The 26,575-nt window shown below is 46.7% G+C and overlaps 1 protein-coding gene across 1 annotated transcript; it reads right to left on the bottom strand.

Moving 5' to 3' along the window:
- Positions 1-1,176: 1,176 nt before the first annotated feature.
- LOC144098375 (N(6)-adenosine-methyltransferase catalytic subunit METTL3-like) lies at positions 1,177-20,600 on the bottom strand. The gene is made up of 6 exons (XM_077630966.1): positions 20,056-20,600; positions 19,197-19,448; positions 17,684-17,881; positions 15,365-15,547; positions 7,643-7,896; positions 1,177-1,507 (listed from the first exon to the last, which is right to left on the bottom strand). Exons 1-6 carry the CDS (start codon positions 20,320-20,322, stop codon positions 1,192-1,194), a joined length of 1,470 nt encoding a protein of 489 aa, XP_077487092.1. The 5' UTR covers positions 20,323-20,600; the 3' UTR covers positions 1,177-1,191.
- Between the last annotated feature and the right edge of the window lie 5,975 nt (positions 20,601-26,575).

Raw genomic sequence — 26,575 nt, 5'->3', positions numbered from 1 at the left:
TGATCTTGATTATTGAAAGCCTGGCCTAAGCGGCGTTTCCCAACAACTCGGATATTGGGTAGTTCAACTTGCCACATCATTTGTGGCTTTCGTTTGTCCTTTTCGTTCCTTTTTAGCTACCTGCTTTTACTTCTTTTTTGAACCAAAGCAATACCCTTCTTTAATTTTGGGTGCAGAATAATTGTTGTCGCTATGAAGGCAGCTGAAATACACATTTTTGTATTGATTTCTGCTTTCATCCTCTATTATTCTACCCACATGGTGCTGTCGCGACCGCAGCATGGCCCAAACACATATCATAATTTCTGCGGTCATAGTTTTATTCTTGCCTGGATCGTGTGTATTTCTATGCGTAAAGTTTACTATCTGTGATTTCGCAACATGTTTATTTGGCTTGTTTGATGCATCAAATGCAGCAACTCTTGCTCAGATATGTAGATTTATTAGAGACATATATCACGAGGCTCTGTTATCTTGTTGCGAGGTTTTGTGTATACATGCAGTGAACTTTGTTTCCAGCGGCACTTTTTCCTCTTTATCAAGCTGTATCTTCGCATTTCTAATAGATATTTTGCAGAACTCCTGCTTTTTATATGCGCTCTCTGGTGCAACTATAATTTTGGCGCAGTTACAATACTCCCAGTGACAGCTGCACCTGTGCAATACATTGGAACGAAGGACAGCGTCATTGAGCTTTTTCCCTGGCCATTGCATATGTGTAAAAATGCAAACAAGATTCTTGAATGAGAGATTCGATAAAATATTTGTCCTCAAGTTGTTCATTTCATGGCCTTTGTGTTTTTCATATCAGTGGCATGCACTACTTTACTGGTTTCAAACTGATATAATTCTAAAGTTCATGTGACATTTTCTTTACTTACTAAATAGATAAAACATGGAAGAATTGATATCAGTTAGTTCTGCCACAATTTTTGGGACATACGAATATATTCTTTTATGTAAAAATACATATTTTACTTGTCTTGACTGAGCGTAATGTTCAAGAATTCGTTTGCAGCATTTAATACACAATAGCATCAGCAATGCAGTTATTATTAATTTGACCCATCAACAAATTTTATTAGGAGGAGGCCGCGCTGCAACGTGAGCCTCCCCTCGAACAAAATTTCTCGCTACGCCACTGGTGACAATGGTATGAGGTGATTGCTGGTTGACACTCCACCTATGCGTCTAAATCGCTTTTGGCACGACCTGGGAACTTTTGTCCAAGAGAGTACATGCAGATAAACAAACTGAGATAAACCCTTTGCCTGCAGCGAGGGAGGAACGTACCTTGGGGTTTCCTTTGACTCCAACAAGACAGTGCTCCTTGCCATGGTTGAGCCAGTGCCCTGTGCGACCTGTCCGGATAATACGCTGCAGTTGGTTGGTCTTGACCCAGATGAGTTCATCGCACCGCTCGTATCCCCAAAGCTTCAGGCACTCCCGGCCAAGCTCCATGGCCCTCCCCGTTACCCAAAGGAAGATGAGCCCATCGTCCGTCAGGCTGCACACACACGTTCAAGTCAAGCATTCACTCGCAACCCAACACAAAGCCACGGACCCAAGAACATGATCTGCAGCAACATTAAACGGACAACGAGGACAACTCTATCCAGTTTTTGTTCTGAGTAAATTTGATTGTTTGGCCTTTTCTGGCTCTGTTGATGTTTGTTCAGTGGCAAAAGACATATTTGAGGCCGAGAATTTTCCAGTTGAAACTGTAATACTTATTCCCTACACTCATTGCAAACCTGTGATGCCGCTGATGATGTCGAGAAGGTTATGGACTTCATGATCAATGACTAGAAGTGGGTGGTAGTGTGGTCTATCCTCAGAGACTTGCGTAACGAAAAAGTACTCGACGTCATCGCAGCTCGCTTGTGAGAACGGCCCATAGCGCTGATACTGGCAATTAATTTTTAAAATCTTTTCTAGCCTATAAAAGCCCCATGTTTCGGAACGTGATAATCAACTGATATACGCACAGCTCAAATTTGTCTTCAGTGTGACTTTAATGGGGTGACATGCATACTGCTCATAAGGCTATGCAGCATTTCTCACTTATGGTCCACATAGAGAGCCACCAACAGAGAGAAGGTGGAGGTAGCATTATTTACTCTTAAGAAAGCAAGACCATGCCAAAATAGAGCGCCTGTGTGACCTCAATACCATACTGTGCCCAGTTACACTGTTGAGGCAGTTAACAACAGGAAAAATGGGCAGCTTGACTGACAGTGTTCATTTACCATTGGATAAATTCACTTGTGTGAGTGTGAGCTTGCAAGGATGCATGTGAAGCTTTCGTGACAAACCTGGACGACAAGAAGTTTTAAACTTCTGACTCCAAAATTTTCCACTACAGAATGCATTTTATGTCTGAATGCAGTAAAGGTCTACTTATGCCACTAAAACTCCTAGTCAAACCTCTATAATTTGAACTCGGAAAGAAAAAAATTGGAGCGGACAATTAAGCTCCACCTTGAGAGTACAACACAATAGCTTTAATGGGTTAATGCCCATATATGCAGAATTGGTCACTCTCTATATAATATTCATAGATCCCTGGAAGTCATCATACCGCTCCTAGTGCAGTCGTGCAGCGGTTAAGCAATGCGCTTCTGCCCTGTGATGGCAAGTGCTGCCACCGATGGGGCTCGTGCGACCCAGGTTGCTCTTCCCACGCAGCCTGGGTCGCACGAGCCCCACTGGTGCAACCTCATGAGCAACCTATCACGACCAAACATTAATTTAAATGCCACATGCCATAATGCGCAGTTTGCTCACAATCCGGTGGGCAGGTCGTGATGATGCCACAAGGTTACGTGACTTAAGTGGCCCACCTGCCTCCTAGGTTGCTTCTCAGGAAATTTTTCATGGATTTTTTGCTCACGGTTAGTGATGCCGGATTTTCTGAGACACGAGCTCCTACACTTAATTCTTAATTCGATTAGTTAGAATAATGCAGAATCAAAACTAACGGAAGCCCAATCCGAACATGAGGCCAATGCACTGCATTGCATGGGAAACCACATTATAGATGTGACTGAAGCAACCTCACAAGAGCAAATGCCCAGGACAAGAATGGAGTGGGGGAATAGGGAAAGGAACTGAGCAACCAACATTATGACAGACGCCCCCGACAGGGCACGATGGTAATAAGGCAACATGCGTGATGGATGCCAGAGATGCAAGAACACAGCCGGTGGTGTGCGCTGACGGGAGATGGTCACAAGCGACAATGGTAGGCCACGCGTGCATATGGCCCCAATAGCATTACAACATACACGAACTGAAGGCAGTTATATGATCGGTAGCCAAAATTACTTGCGCGCAGCCGGTTGTTGCTGCGCTGCTGAGCTTCGTTGCCTACATGGTCCGTTCAAATGAACCACTGCAAACACTAATGCATACACTCGTGAATTACTAAGAGTTTTTGTCCCCTGAAATAAATGTGATGGGAATGAAAAGTGTTTAAATAAACTGGAAATTCGAAGTAAGTGAGCTTGACTAATGAGATTTCACCGCACCTGTGGAACAAAAGCTGTCTAAGTATTCGCTCATCTCTAAGGATAAATCTCGAACCTAAGGTTATTATACTCCGACATATCATCCTTTTAGTCTATAAACCCTTCACATGTTCTTTACTTCCTCAGCAGGAAGGTAGATAGCAAACAGTTGTGAGGCTTGGGTGGCAAAGACTTTGGTTAGGAATGAAGAGATTTATTCAACGCAACAAGATTACAATGTGGAACATATCAATGAGATGATCACTATCAAAGTGGGTGAGGGAGAATTGACTGCAGCTGGACAACAACAATGCACACTGGCACACAGTATACAGTAGACTCCCTTTGAGATGAACTTGAAGGGACCAGAAATATCGTGTTAATGGAAGTGCCCCCAAGAAAGATATGTGAGTATGCTATGCATGTACAAATGTGTTACATGAAAACAATGAAAAAAAGATCTTGCAGTGAGAGGATAATTGCATAGGAACATATATGACATCATGCATGAAGTGAGCTGAACAGTGAGGGCATGAAACAAAGCCACATTATTGTACCTGAAAACAGTATTTGTCTATAGTTCTCTTCTCTTCAATGTCTATTTTTCACTATCTCTTTTTGACAGCAACTGCTATTTGTCTTTATTTTGTTTCAGACTTAATTTTTGAGGCTCTGAGCGTTCTGAAGGTGCCCAGCTGTGCCCCTCTCTCGTATCTCGCTCCTTCTGTAGTGTAGCTGATATCAACTCCAGGAGCAGGTGCACTTTGTTCCTTTCCATCCGTCGCAGGCAGTGCCCACGCGGTGCCGATATCTGGCCATCTCTACGCCGTGATAACGTACTGCGACGCCGTGTCCTAAAAATTCAGCTCCTAGCTCTTTGAACCCTAAGCCAACGAGCAAATCTACTTGGCACCTCTTAAATCCGCTGGTGACAATGCATGGAATGTGACGCACGCACGATGCTGAGATCTGGCATCTCCGTGCCGCACACAGACAGGAGTGAAGGTGCACTGCCTTTTCCGCATTGGCAAGAAAGCTACCCCGCAAGGAAGCGTGCCCCCGCAAGACAGATTCTCTGTAAGTTGTGCAGACGCTGTCTTGTGAGGTTGTGTGTTCTTGTGGGGAGGAATTTTATGTACTTTTTCTTTGCTCGACAGTGCCACGCAGACACCCCGTGAGTGCCGTTGTTCAGGGTCGCCGGGGTTTGCGGTTGCCGTGAAAGTTCGTCTAACCGAATCACAGGCGAAATAGTTCATATTAAGCGGATTTATTTTTATACTGACTCCTCCCAATGGGCTTACATTGTTCACCTTATCCAAGAAATCGTCTTAACCAAGCTCGTCTTAAAAGGAGTCTACTGTAGTTGAATATATGCACAGAGTGCGGTAGGTAGCATGGACCCTCATGCAGTTAAACACACTCTTAGATATCTTCCCCTGCAACTAGGTTGCAAGCCCTATTGACTGTCAGCTGATGTTGCCTCAAGGCAGGCACCAGGAGGGCATGGCTGACATGAGGCACAGATGCATACTTCACCTCCAACTCCATGAAACAGCACAGGCAGATGAAAGTAAAATGATTAGAGCTGCTAACTTCACGCTCACATTCTGCATCTTAGTTCCTCTGAAGGAGAGTTCATGGCAACCTCTGTACCTGTGCTGCATGGCCATCCCATAAGCACTTGAACCACCCATATATAAAATTGCCAGATCCCTGATGCTACATGAGCGGGTTCCACGGCCACTGGATGAACTGCCAGTAACTTAACAAAGTACTGTGAAACTCACCCGAGACTACTGCAACGGTCAGGGGAAAATAGCGTCCTCAAATTAACCTCCAGCTTTATACCTCTGCATCCATTTTTGAGCGGATGATTAGATTAAACTGCCATTACATGTGGTGGTTTGACACCCTACTAAATAAGCACCAGCAGCAAAGAACAACGAAAACAATTAGCATGCGCTTTGCTGCAGCTAAGTCGTCATACCAAATCAAATTCATAACTGTTAAATTTGCAGGCATGTTAGAACCTAAGAAAGTATGGTATTGCATGGCATGTGGGGTTTAACATTCCAAAGTGACATGATCTATAAAGGATGCCATAGTGGAGGGCTCTGGAATTGGGATACTTCAATGTGCACTGGCATCGCATAGTGCACAGGCACATTGCATTTTGCCTCCACTGAAGTGCGGCCACCGTGGCACCCGCATCCTTGGGCCGATAGCATTTATTACCTAATTCTAATTTTTTTTACCAATATGATACTTTCAAATAAAATTAGAAGAAAATATGTGCACCACACAATTGCTGCAACTTTCGATGCCAAAAGAGACACATTTTGACTGTGCACCTTAATTCTGTGAGTAAGCTATTCCTGAACTTAAGGTAGTGGCAGCAGCACTAAAGCACATTTGGCGCATCAAAAGGGCAGCATGGCATCGTCTCAGCATGATTGAGACTGGGACATTTAGTAGTTGCAGAGCAAAGTTTACTCTCTCGCTACTGCCTGTTAGTGTGTCTGACGGTGGCCAAACACGTACCCAAGTTTGGCAGGGTTCAAGAACGGCATTTTGAACTGCCCGCATTAGCAATACTGTGTAGCTCCGACTGAAGTCCCTTGAAAGATGTGTGTTCAGCCCTTTTGCTTTGATGTGGCACCTTCATCTGTTGACAGATTGCTTGGGGTGCTTTTAGCTTCTGCAGAGCACTCTTTTGCGGAGAGTAACTTTCCTTCCCTGTTTTTCCATGCAGTGAGACAAAACCTTCCTTTCTTCCTGTTAACGGTTTTTAGGTCCCATGTGACAAAAGGTGCTCTTCAAGACTTGAACAGAAGCTGCAGCCAGCTTCCAGAGGCTAACATATAGAGACCCTACCTATTCCCCATAGCATGTGTTACACAGTGGCAGTCAGTGCCGAGCAAATTTCTGTGGTGTCTATGGCAGTTTAATTCACAACCACAGGTGAAAAAAGGCCTCCAACTTTGGGAGCAACCAGGGAGCCAGATTTCAAGGCAGCCTATGGCAAAGGCATAGCTGAGAGCTACAAAGTAGGCTGAAGTCTTTTTCCGTCCTGAAAGAGGCTGTTGTGCTGCACAGAATAATATACGTGTGTGCCTCCACCTTACTACCTCCTCAGAAGTTTGGACACACCTTCCCTGCTTAACTGCCAAAAAAAATCAGCCGATGCTTGCGCTTCTCGGAAATGCGATTTCTGAGCGCAGCTGCTGCAGTACTTGAACAGGAGGCGACCACATAAGGTACATACAGTGCCGAACTAAAGTCCCTAGATGCTAGGGACCATAACCGAATGAAGGTGGCTCTGAGTTTCTGCTTCGGTAGCTTGCACACAATCCGCTGCCACTGAGCCTCGCCTTGGGCAAACAGAAGGCAGCATGCTCTACTTACTTACTATAGGTTGAGATCGACAGAAGATGACTTCGCCTGTACCGCTAATGTATCACGGGTGATGATGTAAATCTAATTAAAAATAAAAGAAAGCGGCATAGTTCCAAAAAAATAAATCAATTTTGACAAAGATGAAAGGGAGAAAAGGTTCAGGAGGTGAAAGCAGGAAAGAAAGTAAAGTTAGGCTCTTTAAAAAACTACATGGGTGTCCAATAAAGTGTGGCGCCATCTCTGACTGAGCGGCAGCCACAACCGGCACTCCTCGCGATGCACTCGTTGCATACATTACCGATGACATCATTGGCAAGCAGACGACAGTGTGCTATTCTTGTGCCGCGGGTCGTTGCCACGCTACCTGCCTTCACGCTACCGTCGTACCCTCCTCCTTCGCTTTCCTCCTCGCATTCTTTTCATTATCACCCTCTTTCACCCTTCCTCGTGCTCCGCGCTTGGTTATGCCCAATGACGGCAAGGCACGCCACTCAAACCGGGAGCGGGCACCTAAGCTGCATTCTAAAAGGATTAATGGTTATGCCATCAGCCTAAAGGCAGTTTGCAAGTACTGTACTTCACGAGTCCTACCTTCCTCTGTGCTCTTCAGAACTTCAATTAATATGCTCAATGGGAAGGACAACACTTCCACTGTACACCAACGGCACAAATGAGGAGGCAGCACCAATGGAGAGAAGAGGCTGGACGTACAACCCGAAAAATGAGGCAGAGCTCACCTGGGCACGTTGAGCTGTCGCATCTCGTCATCGGACATGGTACCGTAGGGGAGCTCCATGTGGATGTCCCAGGGCGGGTCAGCCATCACCACAGAGAACTTTCCCAGGATGCTCATGTCAAAGTACCGCAGGTCACACTGGATCCACTGTGGAGGGTGCAGCACGGTTGGTCCTGTGCCCCTAAGCAGTGCCGGAGGAGAGGAGCCTCCAGCAGGCGTTTGCGGTGGCCGGCTCACTGGCACCGAGCTGTCCACCTGGGAGGCACCACAACAAGCTGAAGCTGGCCTACATCAATTCATTACTGCATTCTAACGACAAAAAGGCAATTTCCACTGAAAACGGAGCTTTTTATAAACACGTTGTCTCATATACCATGAACAATCTAACAAAACATGCTTTCATGCACTATCACCACGGCTGCCACAGTTAGGGATTCATGACTTGTTGTAAAGGACGGAGTTACTAAATGTTTCATTCAGATGCTGTCAATAACGAAGCTTTTTCAACTGACACGATGGCAAGTGTGCATGCCATGATTTCAGATGTGGGCTAATTAAATGCGAAAAAAAAAAGGCAAGGTCAGCACCTAAAGGTGATCACTTTCAACATAAGCTTATTTCTTTGCCATTTTTGCTACACTGCATTTGTGAAGAATATTTTCCGGAAATTTCACTACAGAAGACCTCCATGAGGTGCTCCATCATCGTTTTTGATTATCGAAAATAGCAAAATATTCCAGAATCCACTGGTATTCTATGCAACAGCCAGCCATGCTGGCCACATAGTTCAGGTACCTAATATCTCAGGCCATGGGTTAGCGACCAGAAACTCTGGTCATATTACAGGGAAATTGCACAGCCTCATTGCACTCCATGTTTTTTTTTCCTACTGTCTTGCTGGCTGCAGAAGAACACATAGAAATCTTTTTTTTTTTTTATCTTGTATACAGCAGCCAGTGAAGTGGACATCAGTTACTATTAAAGCTAGGCAAGGAACAAATGCACAGCGTCTTCTGAGAAATTATTATGTTGAGAGCAAGGAAAACACAAAGCAACTCCATTTTGATTGTGGTGAAATGCAGAAAAATTGGAGGACGCTTAAGCTTCGTCTTTAAGAGTGAGACACTGCGTTGCCGGAGTACAGGAACACCATCCTCCATTCCTGCCACTTGGCCCGCTGGACAATTTAAGGAAAGGACGCTTGTCTCACATATCTCTGCAGAGGGGGACACTGGAACCAGGCTCTAAGGGAAGGAAAATGAAATTAACAATTGCTTTTAAGGAAAGGAAATGACGCCTGTCTCACATTTCTGGCTGGACACCTTGCGCCCTAAGGGAAGGAAAAATCGATCAATCGATCGATCAATCAATCCTTAATGCTGTCGCATTAAAATCCCCTTCCCTTACGGCGCGGTTCAGGAGTCCACCCAGATGCGCCATTTTTCGCTCACGGCCAAAGACGCCGACGACACCGGCTTTTCTGCGACACGAGCTCCTTAACGCTGCCACTTAAAATGCGCGTGTTCTGTGCAAGGTCAGCGCACACTGAAGAACACTAGCCTAAGTTAATCTGGAGTCCTCCAGTACGGCATCCCTCATAACCCCCCGTGGCGCTTCGATAAATTGAATCGCAAATTATATTACTATCGTTACAAAATAAAGCCTGCATAAATTGCTGCTGTTCAAGACCAAGTCACACACCAGCACAACTGCCTGGCCCGTTTCATGCACACCACCACAAGGAAAAGACGGCGTTATCAAGAGCCTGGAAGCCAAGTATCTCCCGGACACGCCAACGGAAACCCACCCGCCGGAGAAGGGGGCTGCCCAACGTGTGGCTCGACTGAGGCATTACCATGTCAGAGGTACGGGTAGCGCTGCACGTGCTCAGCACTCGCTGAGCAGCCGGCGCCGATCTCGTTACCAACAAGATGCTATGCAACCTCGACAATGCATCGATCGAGGCCTTAACCTGTTACTTCAACGAATGCTGGACAAGCTCCCCCGCCAGTGGAAAATAGCAAGAACGATCCTGATCCTGAAACAGGGCAAACCACCGGACATCGGCAACCTGCGTCCCATCTCGTTCACATCCTGCGTGGGCAAGATGCTGGAAGCACATGGCGGCCAACCGGTGGCAGGATTACCTGGAGAAGGACGGCCTCTATCCAGACACTATGATCGGTTTCCAGTACAGACTCAGCACACAAGGTGCCACGGTGCAACTCAAACAAGAAATCATCGACAACAAGACACAAGAAAGCAAAGTAATTCTGGGGCTCAATTTACAAAGCGCATTCAACAAAGTCAAACACTCAGCCATATTAGTGCAAGTATCAAGACCCAACATTGGGGTAACGAGCTACAATTAGTACATCCAAGACTTCTTGACCAATCGCACGAAGGAACTGCACGCCGGAGACCTCAAGCTCCCCGAATGCAAGCTCGGCAGCACAGGTACCCCGCAGGGTTCGGTCATCTCGCCGTTGCTCTTCAACCTCGTCATGACCGGGATAGCGGGGGCAGTAGTGGGGACCGGCGTCCAGCATATGATCTACGCCGACGGCATTACCGTGTGCGTGGGCGGCGGCACTGACACCAGCATCAAGCAACAGCTGCAAGCAGTGGTTACCCCATCGAAGCGCATTGACGGCACTGGCCTAGTGTGCTCGCCCTCCAAATTCAACTGTTCGTCCTCACACCGTTACGACCGGGATGGAAACGCGCTCGCCTTCGGGAGTGCGATCACATCAAAATCGTGACTGCATCGGGGCAATGCATCCCTGAAGTTCCCACGATCAGGGTCCTGGGCCTGCTGCTAAACAACAGTGGCCGCAACGACGAGACCATCAACAAGCTTACCACCAAGGCAATGGATGCCATTTGGATCGTACACCGAGTCTCGACACGACGGGCGGGCATGTGTGAAGACAGCCTCATGCGCCTCGTCCAGTCGTTCGTGATCAGTCACATCGCCTACGTTGTGGCCTACCTCAACTGGCAGGTCACTGACAGGAACAAGATCAACACGCTGATCAGACAAGACAGCGCTGGGCTTAATAGAGACCATGAGTACGGATCGGCTCCTGTAGCTCGGCATTCATAACACCCTACAAGAAATAGCCGAGACGCAGCTCACCGTGCAAATGAAGCGCCTCTCTACCACCAAGACGGGCCGCAGGACTATACTGACGTCCCTGGGTTACAACCCCTGAGCTCCCAGTCGGCAACCGTGCGAGATCAGCGAGGAGGTGTGGGCCCACATCCACGTGGACCTCAGCCCGAAGAACGTGCACCCCGAGTACAACCAAGAACGGCGGCGGGCACGGGCCAAGGCCCTCACCGAGCAACGCGCCCTAGACCCGCACGCCCGATATGTGGACGCAGTGGAATACAAATGAGAAGGCTTCGCAGCAGTGGTCGTTACGGCGGCTACCGGCACCAAGACAACGGCAGTGAGCATGCGATGCACAGGCACCACAGACGCCGAGGAGGTTGCCATCGCTCTTGCGATCTCTGAGGCCGAGCGTCGCACCGTGCTCAGCGACTCGAGGAACGCCATGCGCAACTTTGCCAAGGGACGAGTGTTTGCGCCAGTGGCCGCGATCATCGGCAAGCTCCAGCTCCAAGACCGTGGCAGCCCCATCTGTATCAAGTGGTTCCCGGAACACGCGGGAGAGTGTGCATTTTCACCGAACCACAACGAGACGATGCATTTGGCGGCGCGAGTGCTTACCGTCCGCACCCCCGAGAGTGACGGTTCCGTGTGGTGGTTCGAAACCAAGAACAGAGTGACCAGTTATGGCGAGGGTACCAAGTGTTACCGCCTAGCCCGACGGACAATGCTGCCTCCCCACCCGGGACTCAGTCGGGAGGAGGCCGCCATCCTAAGGCAGATACAGAGTGGGTCACTCGTCGCCCCGGCAGTGCTGCACGTGCTTCACCCAAAACTCTATCTGAGTGGTGTGTGCAGTGTTTGTGCAGTGGGTCCGGTGGACCAATGGCACAATTTGTGGGACTGTGCCAGGTTCCCGACCAAAGCTACCTACAGGACAATACCCACCCGAACTTCAAAGTGCAGTGCAGTCTACATACAAGCACACTCAACTATGGGCCGTCCAGCAGGCTCAGGGTGTGCTCAAAAAGCACAAGCCTCAAGACCCACCACAAACGGGCCGAAATGGGGTAGTGCAGAGCAGGGCATAACCTCGGGTGAACGCTTGGCCAATGTCACGACGCGTTAATTAGGTGGTTGCCGGCATTTTAATAAAGTTATTCCTATCCTATCCTTTTTTTTTTTTCAGCATCCAGACATTCTTTGCTGCACGCGAAGGAAATAAGGAAGGAAAGACGGGCTTGTGGCAGCGGTGCTGAATGCACTCGCTGGCACATGCGATAATGGTTAAGTACAGAAAGATGCTCTTGCAATATGTAACCGTGATGAAATGATTATGTGTTATGCGGATGCGCGCTGATATGGTTCTGCCCATAGAAGAAGAAGAGATGCCATTCACTTGCAGGTGACTTCATCACTCTGTTCTCGAACTGCTCAATATTGCATTCTCTGTCAGGTGGATCAATGCGTCTCGCTTTCGCACTTCGGGTTCTTAGTGTCTGAGACAAGCGGCTTGTGCTTATTGGTGTTCTTTTCCAGAAAGCTAAGGCGACGGTACATGTGGAGCATTCACAGCCTGCCTCGGCTGCACTGAATCAAGTGTTTTTAACACCAATTCTCGGCAAACAATAGAAAAATCGTTTCTAAACTGCAATGAATTTGAAGCAGAACATGATGATATAAAAAAATTTAACATGAAGCAGAATTTATTCAAAACATTCAAAAAATTTCTTCAGAACACTCGGGGGAAAAAAACAAAATGTGTGTGATGGGACATAGTAGTATTGGTTGTATAGTACTTACATTTCGGTTTTGCACATATCGCCTCCAATTTTGTCTTTGAATTGAATTTTGCTGTAGCTTCTGCGTAGGAAGAAGCGTTTGGAGCATGGAAGCCTTCTTGAGGATGTAGGTGGGTGAAAGAGCGTAGGGAGATGTATTTTTATCAGTGGGTGCCCGAAGGTACATCCACTGGGGGGGCGTCTCCATGGGTGGTGGTGGGTAGTGGGTGTAGGCCTTCTGGGGGATGGTGTGTGGCAGGGTGGTTTCTGGAGGCCTTCTGGAGAGAGAAGGCCTCCAAAAACCTATGGTGGAGGTGAGAGGGTGATGGGTGAAGGCTCACAGTTGGGCAATGCGTTTTTAACAGTAGATGCCTGGAAGGGGCCAAATTGGGGCTGCTTCCAAAGGTTGGAGGGTGATGGTGTGTGGTTGGTGGTGGGCGAAGCTTCTGGAAGGTTGAGGTGGGTGGGGGTGAATGTAAGATGATGGTGATTGAACGCTTGTTGGGATACGCATTTTTATCAGTGAGTGCCTGGATATGCGCTCAGTGGAGTGTGCTTCAAGGGTGGAGGCTTCACACACAAATGCATGCATGTGCACACACACACACACGCATGTACCACGGATTATTTTAGGAAAGGAGGCTTTACTGCTAACGCAGTAAAAAACACCTACATATGCTAACCCTGAGAGGGCAGAGAACCTTCTATTGCTGACGCCTTAGGCTACTTGGCCATCTTTTTTTGCTTCATTTTTAGCTTCATTCCATCGTTGTTGCATGGAATAACAGCAGGCTACTTCAACCTTCTCATGCCTTACTTGACGGCACACGGCCTCACGTCACCATCAGTCTGTTACTATGCCCGCACATCAACATTCGGGAGCCGCACATGTCAAGAAAGGGAAACCAGACATGCGATTGAACTTGTGAAATGCGTTTATCCATCATGCGATTTTTTTTACACGCTAAACAGTCGTATGAACACAAAAAGTTCATACGGAATCCCGAAGTCTTTCGTTACATGCAGAAATCTTATTGTGTAGGGCGTGATCTCAATGTTCTGAAGTATGTGCCAAAAGAACACAGCATCATGACACAACACAAAGCATTATTCAATAATTTCTTGTTGCTTGCATCAAGAAAGGCAAGTTATGGTGGCTGCAGGTTTATGGGCAAAGGAAGTAATGGCCAATCAGAACCTATGTCATCTGCCTTCTGGAGAGGCTGTATAGGTAGTCTAAGGAAAGGACAAGGGTAAGAAAACCGAATGCATCAGCATAAAACGTTCTCACGCCCATGTCCAGAAAAGACAGATGAGCATTTAGTCGCCTATAAAGCACAGCTGCCAGGAAGGGCTAGTTTGTAGTTTTAAAAAATGAAAACCCTGAAACAAGTTCGTGGCAAGAAGTGCACGACAGCTTCACCTGACCTAATCAAGGGAGCAAGAAATTTTGTAGACGCATAGGCTTCCTTTGAGAGAGAAGTCATAAAAATTTATGCAGCGCATGCACCTTTTTTCCAAGCAGAATGCGGCACTTGCAACAGTGTTGCAACGAAGATGTTGGAAATTTGTGCCCGTGCAGATAGGAAGTGCTTCCAACCCATCCAAGCCTGCTTTTTTTTATCATATGCATTTTTTTCAGAGCAAAAGACGGCGACGTCATCAGCATAGGCCAAAAATTTAATTTCACAATGCACTAGCGAGAAGCCATGATTTGGTGTGTTTCTGAATATAAAAAGCTATGTGGGGCTGATGGTAGAGAGGGGGTAGGTAGCTGGTTTCTTGACACTCACAAAGTGAACAAGGGTGAGGAAAGCCGCAGTGTGCTTGCAAATGTTTCAACAAGAGGGCTTGTCTTCTTCATATGGTCTGGGTATACAAAGCGAATTACAAAGGTGATGTTGAACAGGTGATTTAAGGAAACTATGTCTGGTAAGCTCTTGCTTGTTGGGGAGAACTAGTGTTCCTACGAGGCTCTAGTTGGTGGGGGGAGAGGGGAATGGGTGGGTGAAGGGTGTGCTTGCACATTCTTTCTTACACACATGGTAGAGGGTTGGGGCGGAGGGGACGAGGGGTGTGGGAGGTCTGTGCAAAAGATAACATTTTGGAGGTGTGCCAGTGGGGACTGCAAGTCGGTTTTGAGGTGGCAGAAAGGAGCCTTTCTGTAACTGCCACAATACAGGAACGTTTACCCTCTCAGTAGACTGCGGTAAGGTCAAGGACGCATGTGGTGGTCCTGACAAAGCCCACGGGTCTACTCCGCGCAGAAGAAATTCCCAACTGACACAAGCCACATGGTGAACTATTACTCGCGTGATGGTGTCTGCGAAACTGCTGAAGTTGGAGGGTTTTGGAGATGCAAAATCCCCCAGCATTTCGTTTTATGTCCCTCGCCAGATGGATTATAGCGTATACATAGCCGATTTACATTAATTTTGAGTTCGTTCGACTTTGCATCATAAAACTTTTTTGTGTTTTTTTTTATTTTCTGTACCAATTCCACACAAAAAGCGAACTGCATAACAAGGCTGGATAAAACCACATCTATGTTCAGAATTTTTTTTTGTTCCTGAACCCGTTTGAACCAGTTCGAACCGGAACGGAATGCTGCTCCAGAGCCGAGCCCGGAACTGGACCCGAACTGCATGAACCAGAAGCAGAACCGACCCCGAAAAAATTACGGTTCGACACCCTGTTCACAGGGAAGTAGGCGAATTCAATGTGGCAGTTTATGCCTACTAATGTCTTGCCATCATTACAAGGAAAAAACACACAACCAAAATTTGATGACTGTGCCCTTATAAGTGAGCGCTGCCGGAACACCTACCTCATAGTGCACATATTTACAGCTGTCCATATGGAAGCAAGTGTTCAGGAAGGAACAATCGCCCAAGGACTCGTCCGTGTGCTTTTGGATGATCTTGTTGAAATGCAGCTTGCCGCAGGCCACACCTGTGCTGGAGCTGCGGCTGCACTCCTGTTTGGTCCCATGCGGGCAGAACTCCTGAACCTGTTGCAAAAAGGCAAAGAGCACACTATCATGTTCAGCATATTTTGTAAAACTGTTACCAGAACTGCTGAGAGAACCACAATGAAAGGTAACATGAACAAATTCTGGCCAGCCCTAGCTCCTAGCTTTCTTGAAAGCTCAGATGATTAAGATAACCACCCATATTCACTGTTCTCTTATTCCTACTGATGCCTGGAAAAAATAAAAATCAAAGAGAATGTGGCTGCTAACAGACCATTGTGCGAAATAAGCTCAAATCCGCGATATTTTACGGAATCACAGAACAGCGGATAGCTAGGAGCTCATGCCATAAGCTAGATGGCCGAAAAGCAAATTATGTGGCCTGGAGACTTTTGACAAAGGGTGTACATACAACTGAGTGCTGCTGGTTTATGTACTGGTGAAAAGATTCTACTAAAACTGGGCATATAGCACATTTCGTAGCAAATTATAGCAACACACTGATACGCACATGCCCGCACGCACGCACACACGTGCTACGCAATTAAACGCACCTTAGATTGCACCTCACAGCTAAAGCGGTGAATTGTTCGAGCTCATATTTCGCACAGAAATGGAATTTGGTGAGCAGAATTGTTTTACACCACATTTGTTTGGAGTACTTGCCTGAATCAATCAGAAGTCGGATATTAGCATCGTCTGCGGTGACGACGAAATGAAACACGCCGCTCTGTCAGCAATTGCACCAGTGGCGCCATCTTGTTGGTCGACCGTGGAGATAAGAAAAAGGAGGGGTCATTTGCGGGAGGTCTGAAGACTTTCAGCAACTGCTTTATCGGTGATCACAAAAAGCTTAGGTTGGCCAAAACTGCACAAAGTTTGAAGAGTTTCGTGGCACAGCATCCTCAAACCTCCTGCAAAACACTCCCACCTCCTTTGCCTAATCTCCATGGTCGACCAACGAAAATGGCGCCACCGGTGCAATTGCTGAGAGAGCGGCCTGTTTCGTTTCGTTTCATCGTCGCTGCAGACGATGCTAATATCCGAGTTCTTCTTATTGATCCGGGTAAGTACGCCAAACAAGTTTTGTATAAACAATTCTGCTGACCAAATGCCATTTCTGTGCGAAATCTGAGCTCGAACAATTCACTGCTTTAGCTGTAAGGAGCATTCTATGGCGCGCATTTAATTGCGGAACAGTCTGTATATCATGAAATACTGCTGTGTTATAATCAATTACAAAGTCTTTCATTATGGTCGCGCTAATATCTTGACACTAGCTTTGAAATATGAAACATTCACAAATCTGCTTCTGTAGCTTTGAAAAAGCAAGAAAATGCTACATCAGTTTATCAGAAAATAATTAGAGCGAGAGAGATATGGCCATGAAAAGAACCAGTTATGCTTTATGCATGACTGATCTCACGAAACAGCTCACAACCTGTCATACATTTCCACTAAACAAGTTAACCTGAAGGGTGGTGCAGATCACCAGAGGAGAAAAGAAATGAATCACAGACACTCAACTTAGCATCCACCACAGGCATATTTTCATTCATGAAGGTTGTTGTCAGCCCGATTTTCCAGTGACGTGTTTTCAATCAGTTTTTTCAATGCAACCCCGCACTTCATGTCACACACAATTTTGAGAAATAAAGCTAATCAATGTATGTGCAAATACTGCAGGGAATCTTCCTTAGGACGCAGCCATTTCCAGCTAAGAAAAAAATGGCATTGAATTCATAAATCCCAAGGCTTGCATGTTTAATGCGAAACAGTTATTCCAGAAAAGGAAGAGTCTATAACTAGGTACTATGGACATCATAATACTTACTTGCAAAGAATTGTGAAGAAAATTACAAACTCTGCTTTGTTCCTTTTGGACTGCCTTCGGAGTCAGTTATGCCTACATAGTTGCTTAGCAGCTCTGTCACTTTAAACACAAGACATGGCATGTATTTCATTCACCAGAGCTATGCTATTTCTTTGCTAACATGCAATTAATATTATTGTTTTCAGCACGTCTGCATTTTCTCCATTTGTGCAAGAAGTTTTCCAGACTTTGCTATAACACTACACTGGCCATGTCTAAGTTTACATCACTGTTTGTCAAGGTGCAAATAAACCTTTATTTAGAGAAAAATTTACTACAATGGGAAAATCTCTAAAGCTGACCTGTGCACCCCCTTGGGAACGAAAGCGCTCTACAAGTGAGCGCTCCTTGGCTGTGGGTTTGCTCAGCAACTCAAGAATCTCTTCACCCAGCTGCTTGGTTTCTTTCTCCCTTGCTGATGGAAGTGACAGTAGTGACTCAATTGGGTCTGGTGCAGTACGCTTCTGCCCCCGCTTCTCACGCATTTCGCTGCCTTCACCCTGCCAGAATCAAGACAAGAAGAAGTAAGAGTAATTCAATTGGTACAGCCAAACAATAGAACTGGGCTTCTCCCTCCGAGACAGACCCTTCCACATGAGGAAGTGCCTAATCTGAACCCACGGAGCCAACCGCCTTTGGCGAAGGAGCCAAATTCAGTTATGACACGCCAGGAAAGTCCTTGCCACAGCTGACTGAAGTTTTGCTGTTTCCTGCTAGGGCTCTTTCCCAGCTAGGCAGATTTTTGTCATAGTTGTTAGCACTCAAAGAATGAGACAAGCATGAAGAGTAACTCCAAATGCATTATGACTTCATTCTAGGCCACACTTCCATACAATGCCAGTGAGAACCCCTTTGAGCATTAGGTCATTGATATTCCCATATAAAGCTTAATTTAATCTTTAATAATGAATGCCCAGGTATGTGCTATCGGGGACAGAAGTCTCCAGGATGCACGAGCCACAACCGAAAACTATAACTTTCTGATTCATTGGCTGCGCTAGACCACACTTGCAGCGGTGAAAGTAGGGCTTCCGAGCATTCAGGTGTGGCAGTGAAACCTGACACCTATGCTTCAAAAACTTTTTTCTCGAGCCCTGGATCCGTCATGAGCAATGTGCAAAATGCAATGCATCAACTAGGCTTTATTTGTTGTTCAAGGCAACTTTGGCCAAAGATTCCCCTGCATATGGTTAGCTATCCACTGCCAGGGAAAATAAGTACTGAAATCAGAAAGCAAATATGCAAACCAAGAGTGTTGCCTGGGCAGGCAAGGTCATGCACTATGCACTTGAACCGAACAAGCTGTCATGGCTCTAAAGCAATGGCTCACTTTCACCACTGCTGTGTTCAGTTCAGAACTATCCAAACCAAAGCATGCACAAAGGACCACGGAACAGAAGCATTTATATAATAAACTCCCGTGTCTGAATGCAATGTCATTTGGATAATATGGAACAGCAGAAATGATCTGCAGCTATGGTTAGATGATGAAGCCTTAATAAAATATGGTGTTAAATGCAAATTCCAACAGAAATTCACTGGTGGAAGTACCAGTGAATAAATACAGGAGGTATTCTTGAATTGATTACTACCCAATTGCCATAATGTCAACTCACCTACACATTTGCCTCATGACATGCAAAGCGATGCAGCCATCTCATTCATGCGATAAACAATGCAGAATGTAAGAACAGTTGTTCATGGACCAGCAGAATCACGACGCCTAATAACACAGTGGCCATGGCATAGGCAAAAAGGTCTTGTGCTTGCTCCAAGTTCCAAAGCGCGACACTAACACAGTGGAAGACCGCTCACCTGTGCATCCACAAAGGCTTGCAGACGGGTGTGCTCGGCTGAAGTCACCTGAAGACAGGGGGTCCCCTCAGCAGTAATGTCTTCGCGCAGTGCGATGAGTTCCTGTGCTGCCAGCTTGTGCAACAAGTCCTCGAGGGAATTATGGTCAACATCCCGACCTAACGAACGACTCACAATTGTTTGCAATCGACGAGAGTCTGCCGGCAAATCTAATGCAACATCGAGCAGGCAGCGCAGTAGACGACGCTCGACCTATGTTGACGCAGCAGATGGGAAGAGAAAAGAAAGAGAAAAAACGCTCAGGCAAATCAATAATATTGTGGGGCCTCACTGCTGACGACTTGGGAAGAGTCAATTGAGAAGATTTAATTATATCCACAAAATGTTTACATACCTAAAATACCACATCATCTTTTATGAAACCATTATTACATGTTACATCCTGTTCCAAAAGGGCGGATATTGGCTTATGTTGATGACACTCAAGGGATGTTAATGAGGACACATCCAGGCTAGTTAATGATTGAATTATACTACTGTTGACTATAGCGCGCACAGCAGATATAGCGGTTCAATTCACGGGCTGTTAAGCAAAGAATTTGCACACTCTGAACCAACTGCTCGTTCTCCGAACTTGTCAGGAATTCATGATCCATAGTTACCAACACATGTGACATTTGCACGCGATCGAGTTATTGTGAAACTACAGACACTGAGAGCCCTTCATGCTCAGCAGGGCACTTTAGTTAGTTTATTTGGCTACAGGTGCTACAACAGCGCGAACATGTGATGCAGATTTGGCTGATGAAAACTGCATAAGCATTACCGGATCGCTGAAAGGCAGAACTAGTTTGCCTACCTCGTCAACGTCAGTGGGTGCAGCTGCGGCGGTATCGGTGCTGGCGCCTTGTGTACCGCTTGACTGATGGCCTGCTTGCGGAGACCCCACAGGTTGGTTTATCATAGAGCTTACCGGTCCGCTACTGTCTTCGCCGGCGCTCGTCACAGGTTCTATTGAGATGCCTTGAACGATCTCTTGGCGTTCTTTCTTACGACGCTGAAGACGTTCACGCAGGCTTGACTGCCGCGACTTGAACTCTTGCATGTCTTTCCATGCGTCCGACATGGTGCTATTTGTAAAGCCCAAACTAGACAAACTTTATTACGGTTTACAACTCACGCGCCAAAGAAACAACGAAATCACGAGCGCTCGCTCAAAACTTTGCTAGGTATAAGGTAGCTTTCATCAAATACTTGGTGCAGTTGCAGTTACCCAACTACAATGTTTTGATGGAAGGCTTATTTCTTTTCTATAAACAGCCGCCGAAATCAAGAACCAACCCATTTGACAACATAAACCCCGGCATCAACAAATAATCGATGGACACCGCCATGTTGATTACCACTTTTGCTTTATGATGATGATAAAACTTGAAACAACTTTCAAAATCGTATCTTTGGCAATATAAAAAGTGAGCGCATCAAAGATTGTAAAATCAAGAATTCTTACTGTGTCAAATTTTTGAAATATTTTAATGAAGACAATAGCAACATTGACCTCCACTAGGGGTCTGAATGGCGCATCGGGCGCCGAAAGTTAGGATGCCTCGAACATAGCCTCCTATATGAGGCTATGGCCGTATCCATCCACCCATCCATCCATCTATGTTTGTCATGATCATCATCATCGTCTGCTTTTATCAAATAATTTTTTTCCTCTCAATGCCTCCCTGTGACTTTGTCCTGTCTTATTATTTTGAAACCTAGTAATGAACGATGCAAATATGACATGTCTTTTAATCCTAGCGGTTAATATTCTGTTTGCGCGCATGCATGCGTGAGACTTTCTGGCAACTTTACTAAGGCAATGGACGAATGATGAGTACTCTAACGTAGACAAATGACAAAACAACTACATCCTTGAAGTAATATAACCGTCGCCACCTTGCTCAACAGGTTACTTGTAGCGCTACGCTGCCCGTAGATGCCCTTCCTTAGCGGCATAAGGCATGAACTAGAAGGTGCGCGCTGGAGCAGTGCGAAGTGTGCAGGTCTGTAGTTCCGTAGGTCTTGACCGGAAGTATGCGGCCGTCTCAACCCGGAACTCGGCCTTTGACAGTTTCAGTTTTCGTTTTACCCTTGGCATTACGTCTTTTTGCTGTTCTCGTCTTCTTCCCCGACAATACTTACCTGCTGCGCCGTCAACTGCATGAGAAGACCAGCAAAGTCTTCGGGAAATATGTTTAAAAAAAAAAGGGGGGGGGGGGGGGGGCACTGCAATGAGACGACACTAGCAGACAGGACGTCGCTACACAGTACGTACGGAACCTCGTCTGCACAGCTCTTACGTTGTCCCATTGCGCTAGCGTAGCTAACTCTGCTATTTATTGTTATACACGTTCCCGCACTCTAAGCCCAAGTTAAATCATCAGTTGTGAATTAAGAAAGACTAGGGAAACCTTCACCAGGCAGCCGATCACTTTGCAGTGAACACTTTACCGATTGTTTCGACCGAACTGGAGCGAGGGTGCGGCTTCTATCTGGTGAGTTGCCTACGGTGTTCTGGTTCACATCAACGCCTCCGAAAGGCATGGTACTGCTTTTCGAACGGAGTGTATCAAGTACTGCTCCGTACTGTACCAAATTGTGCCTGAATAGGCTTTTATTCGTGAAATACCGCTTGTCCTCCGTTGCTCTTTCTCGTCCACGGTTTTCTGTTGCGCTGCGCATGTCGAAAAAGGCACGCAATGCAGTATTCGTCTTTCCCATTCGTTTCTCTCGCGATGTGCAGCTGTCAAACGTGGCTGTGCTATGGAGTTAGGCTAAAAGCACGTCTGGAAAGTTAATGACGCCCTGAAGCGATAGACATCACCCGCCATCGACCGCCTGCAACTCGAAAGTGAAACTGCAGCAGCTATACAGTGTTGTGCGTTTTTATCGTGAAGACTAAAAAGTTTCCCCGCCTCAACCGCTGGCTTATATGCTTTTTCGCTGAAGGGCGGCAGTGGCGCCATCTGTTTTGGGCAGTGGAAACCGTCACGACAAGGCCGCCGAGGCGAGCCAATACTAGTCTAGGTGGTATTGGGCGAGCATTGCAAACAATATTCTTTTAAAGGTAAAGCCCCGTTAAATCATTTGTTTTGATATTTTTCCGCTTAATTAGTCGAAAATGTTGTAAGCGCTTCAGTAGAAGCAGACGAAATGACAGGAACGGCATATTCAAACGGCCCGCGCTCCTTGCAACGCTCTTCTCGACGGCCTTGTCGTGACGCTTTGCGCTACCGCAAACAGATGGCGCCACTGCCGCCCTTCGGGTCTACGTACACAGGGGGCTTCGGCAGGGATGTCCATTGTCTCCCCTCCTCTACCTCCTGTATGTGGCCGGACTGGAAAAGGCACTCCTGCAGGCAAACCTGGGATTCGGCCTTAAGTACAGCACCACAGGAATTGACAACTCCAGCCGACTGCCGGGTCTTGCCTTTGCTGATGATTTGGTAATCATGGGAGAAAACACAGAGGATGTGCAAAAAATGCTAGACATTTGTGCCGCGGAGCTGCGAAGCCTTGGCCTCAAGTTCAACCAGCGAAAATGCAGGGTTGTTCAGCTGGCAGGCGAGGCGAATGATCAGCTATCGCTGACGTTGAATGAAGAGACCCTGACAGTCGACAGATCGTATAAATACCTGGGCATAAATTTGTGTGCTGAGACTGACATGTTCAGACTGCACGAGGCTAAGGTCCGTCAATCTGCACTTCGAGCGCAATGCATCCTCCGACGTCGGTGCCTGTGGGGGTGCCACCAGTACACCATGGTCCGCGACCTCTGGAAGCTCGCGCACGTGCCAGGACTCACATTCGCCAACGCGGTGGTCTGCCTCCCATCAGCCACCAGAAATTGGTTAGAGCGCAGACAAACAGAGGTCGGCCGCACTGCAGTCGGATGTCATGGACGGGTGGCCAATGCAGCCATTCAAGGCGACCTGGGATGGTCTAGTTTTGAGGCAAGGGAGGCATGCAGCAAGCTGGAGTACCGCGGTCGACTGCAGTTCATGAGCCACAACCGATGGGCAAGGCGGGTCTTTGAATACCTCGCTGCGACATGCCTACGCACTACATGGGTGAAGCGCCTCCACAAGATAGAAGGCAAGTATGGACTTTTCCAGACACCCATAAGTGCCGAATCGGCAACGGCATGGAAACAGGAGGAAAGGAGACGGGTCCAGGAAAAAGAGAATCGCCAATGGCTGCAGGCGCTCGCGGAAAAACCGACACTGGCAGTGTACCGCGAGTGCAAAAACAGCATCGGACCTGAAAAGATGTTTGACAACGGCCTGGGTAGCGCATTGCTGTTTGAGGCCCGTGCCGGAGCGCTGCGAACACTGGTGTACCGCCGTCACTTCGACGCAACACCAGAAGCACAGGCAGCAATATGCCGAGCGTGTGGCGACGCGGAGGAAACCATCGAGCACCTGGTGATGTCGTGCCAGAGACTCCATCCAATGCCGACAGAGGGCACCACATTCCCACAGGCGCTCGGGTTTCACGGTCCTGCAGTGGACGACGAAGGAGACAGCTCCAAGGTCAAAAGCGAGGGGGTGCTGCGAACCAAGCGTCGACTAACTCTTTGGTGGAGCACTGTGTTTAAAAGCGCGAAGCCGCAGAGTCGGAAGTGAACGAGGTCGACGAGCGAACCCCCCCCATCCACCTCCTGACTTTAGCCTTTGCGTGTTTTTTTTTCTTCTTTTTCCTTTTTTTGTGCGTTTTATTTTTATTTCTCTCCTGGTGTGCTTCCATCTTCTTGTTTTTTTGTTTTTTTTTGGGCCGGGTGCCCAACCTAGTGGTGCCCACCCGTTACAAAGGGCAAGGCCTCAGGTATCTATCTATCTATCTAGCGAAGAAGCGTCGTCTGCGGGTTTTGGTTGCCGATCTCTACGTAGACGATTATGTTTTCGCATCATGCACGGCTCAACTAAGTAAGTACCGTTGTCAAACTTCCTACGATACAAAAGTTACCATAATACGCAAGCTCTGTGTGCAGTTTCATCGCAAATGAGCCAGCGGTTGAGGCGGGGAAACTTTTGAAAGTCTTCACGATAAAAACGCACAATACTGTATAATGAGCGGCCCTTCGATGGACGAGTAGATTTCTGCCATCGTTCGCCTTCTCTTCGCTATGTACACGAAAATTCAGTTTTAAGATGCCCCTATAGACTCATCATTCCACTTGTGCTCCATATTTGGAAGACAAGAAACAGATAAGAACGCAGTTTTATATGGGCGTACCCCTTTGCCGCGGCAGGGCGAGACCTAGCTGTGCATGCCCTAACTAGAACCCAGAACAAACAATTTTCACAGCTCAAAGTGATGGTAGCGAGAACTATACGGTGCTGCAGTCGAGTCACAGTGGGAGAGAGGTGATCCGACGGCGGCGCGCATTTTCTTAACTCACTGCAGCCTCTTACTGTGCTGTAGTTCCACGCGCCTCCGCTTCATGGGAAAACCTGGCGCTGCTGTTCTCCGCCTGGCGCTCGGGTGCGGATCGTCCGCTACTCGATCGGCGCGGTTGAATTTGGCTTTTCGATCACCTCAATTTTGGCTCACAACGTAACTTTTTGTGTTATCACTAGGCACTGCCGCTGAAGCAGATATTCACAATTTGGCAATGAAACGCTAAAGGTAAGAGACAGCAGCTACTTTTGGTTTTGTTTCAATCAGTTCTAGCGCAGTGCAGTTCGCAACAGACCTTTTCATTTTTTACAAAGCACCTGTATAGTCAAGTGGTCACTGAAAAATGTTGCCTTCAAGGGTGGTTCAGATTTTACGTCAGTCGAGATCGCTTTATCAGATTTTCCAATGAGAACTGTGATTATATGCTCCGAAAAGCAGTGCGCAAAAACGATAAGAAATACAGCGGTGGCCAAGAGGTTGAGCACCCGCCCCGCATGCGGGAGGTGCGGGGTTCGATCCACAGTGCCGCCGGACACCCACAGGTGATACAATGGGTACAAGCTTTCCCCTGCCATGACCTCAGGCTGGTGCTCCGTTTTGAGGGGTGAAATCAGGCTTGGGAAATGGGTCTTTGACCCCACCTTGAGTAATAGAAAAATACCTTGTGCCATGGTGCTCTTCAGCCATAAATGCTCTTGCGCCATAAAAATCCATAATCACCATCAAACCACTATAGTGTTGTCACTTGTTTTGTCGTCCCAGGTTTATACCACTGCTTTGAGTAACTGACCTTCCCACACAGATATATAATTAAATTATACACGTTATATTTCCTTATATGTAAATGGCATATTGGTGAATTTCATATAACTCAGTGACTATACACTGTGTAATGGTTAGTTTATATTTTTGAAGATACACGTCCAAAGCCAGCTAAAAAACTTCCTGTATTCCAGGTCTGCAAAGTTTTAGAAAAGATTGAAATGAAGGATTGGACACACTGTACAACAATTAACAAAACCTTCCCCAAAATGTCCTTGAAGATATTTATAGTTGTGAGTGAAACTGCCAAAAACAGCAATGTGTCTGATGAGGGGTCCCTTTAGATAAACAGCGTTTACTACACCAGCAGCAGTGTGCAACATGCTTTCAAGGCTTCTAAATATTCATACAGTGTACAATAGTTGGACAGATTTTATATCAGTGAAATTCGTATTAGTTAGTAGACAAGTTTGTGCAGAATGCAGCATTTGAACCTCCAAAGTTTACAAAAATATTTCTGCATAGGCGTTTGTGAAAATAACATAGCACGCTCTGTGGCAGTCAGACTTGAGGAATTTATTTCCAAGCCTCACCTTGCAGCATATTTCATCGTTCACAACCCAGGTTGACAGAAGCAGCAATGCCGACATGGGAGACCACCCCTTTGCAACAAAATTTTTGTAGTTTTAAATATTTTTAGATAAAAATTTTTGGAAACCCTTTCTTTTCAATAGTCAGGCAACAAAAAAAAAAACATCATGTAAATCAAAGATATAGGCCAGATGTCCAATGCATTATCTGAAATCACCTGTGTTGTAGGCTTTGGTCAAGACTGGGGTCCAACAGCTAGTCCTTGAAAGAATTAGAAAGTAGTGCTTCAAATTTTTCGAGTTCTGTCTCACAAGAGCCACTCCACTGCGGTTGTACCTCGACTATAGCCGGATACAGCTCCGTCCACATTCGGGACCACCACACTGAATTCCTCCGTGACAAAAAAAAGTCTCTTACCTAAACAAGCTAACCACCAGACTAAAGTATACAAGAATTTTGATGCCTCAGGCTAGTTTAACAGAAACATCAAAAAGCAGATTCCGTTCACAGTTGCGAATGGTAAGTGGAGTAACACAGGACGCTGCAGACCCCAGCCCATTGTTAGCAACTGCCATTTT

Source organism: Amblyomma americanum, chromosome 7 (genome assembly GCF_052857255.1).
Source record: "Amblyomma americanum isolate KBUSLIRL-KWMA chromosome 7, ASM5285725v1, whole genome shotgun sequence".
NCBI classification, from domain to species: domain Eukaryota; kingdom Metazoa; phylum Arthropoda; class Arachnida; order Ixodida; family Ixodidae; genus Amblyomma; species Amblyomma americanum.
This window is presented reverse-complemented; position numbering and strand designations above follow the sequence as displayed.

Bases quoted from the DNA above. Each gene is read 5' to 3' on its own strand.
- LOC144098375 (XM_077630966.1), bottom strand. From the start codon at position 20,322: ATGTCGGACGCATGGAAAGACATGCAAGAGTTCAAGTCGCGGCAGTCA. The intron at 19,449-20,055 runs GTAGGCAAACTA...GCGTCAACATAG, and splicing joins CACCCACTGACGTTGACGAG to GTCGAGCGTCGTCTACTGCG. The intron at 15,548-17,683 runs GTCAGCTTTAGA...TTTTTGCAACAG, and splicing joins GTTCCCAAGGGGGTGCACAG to GTTCAGGAGTTCTGCCCGCA.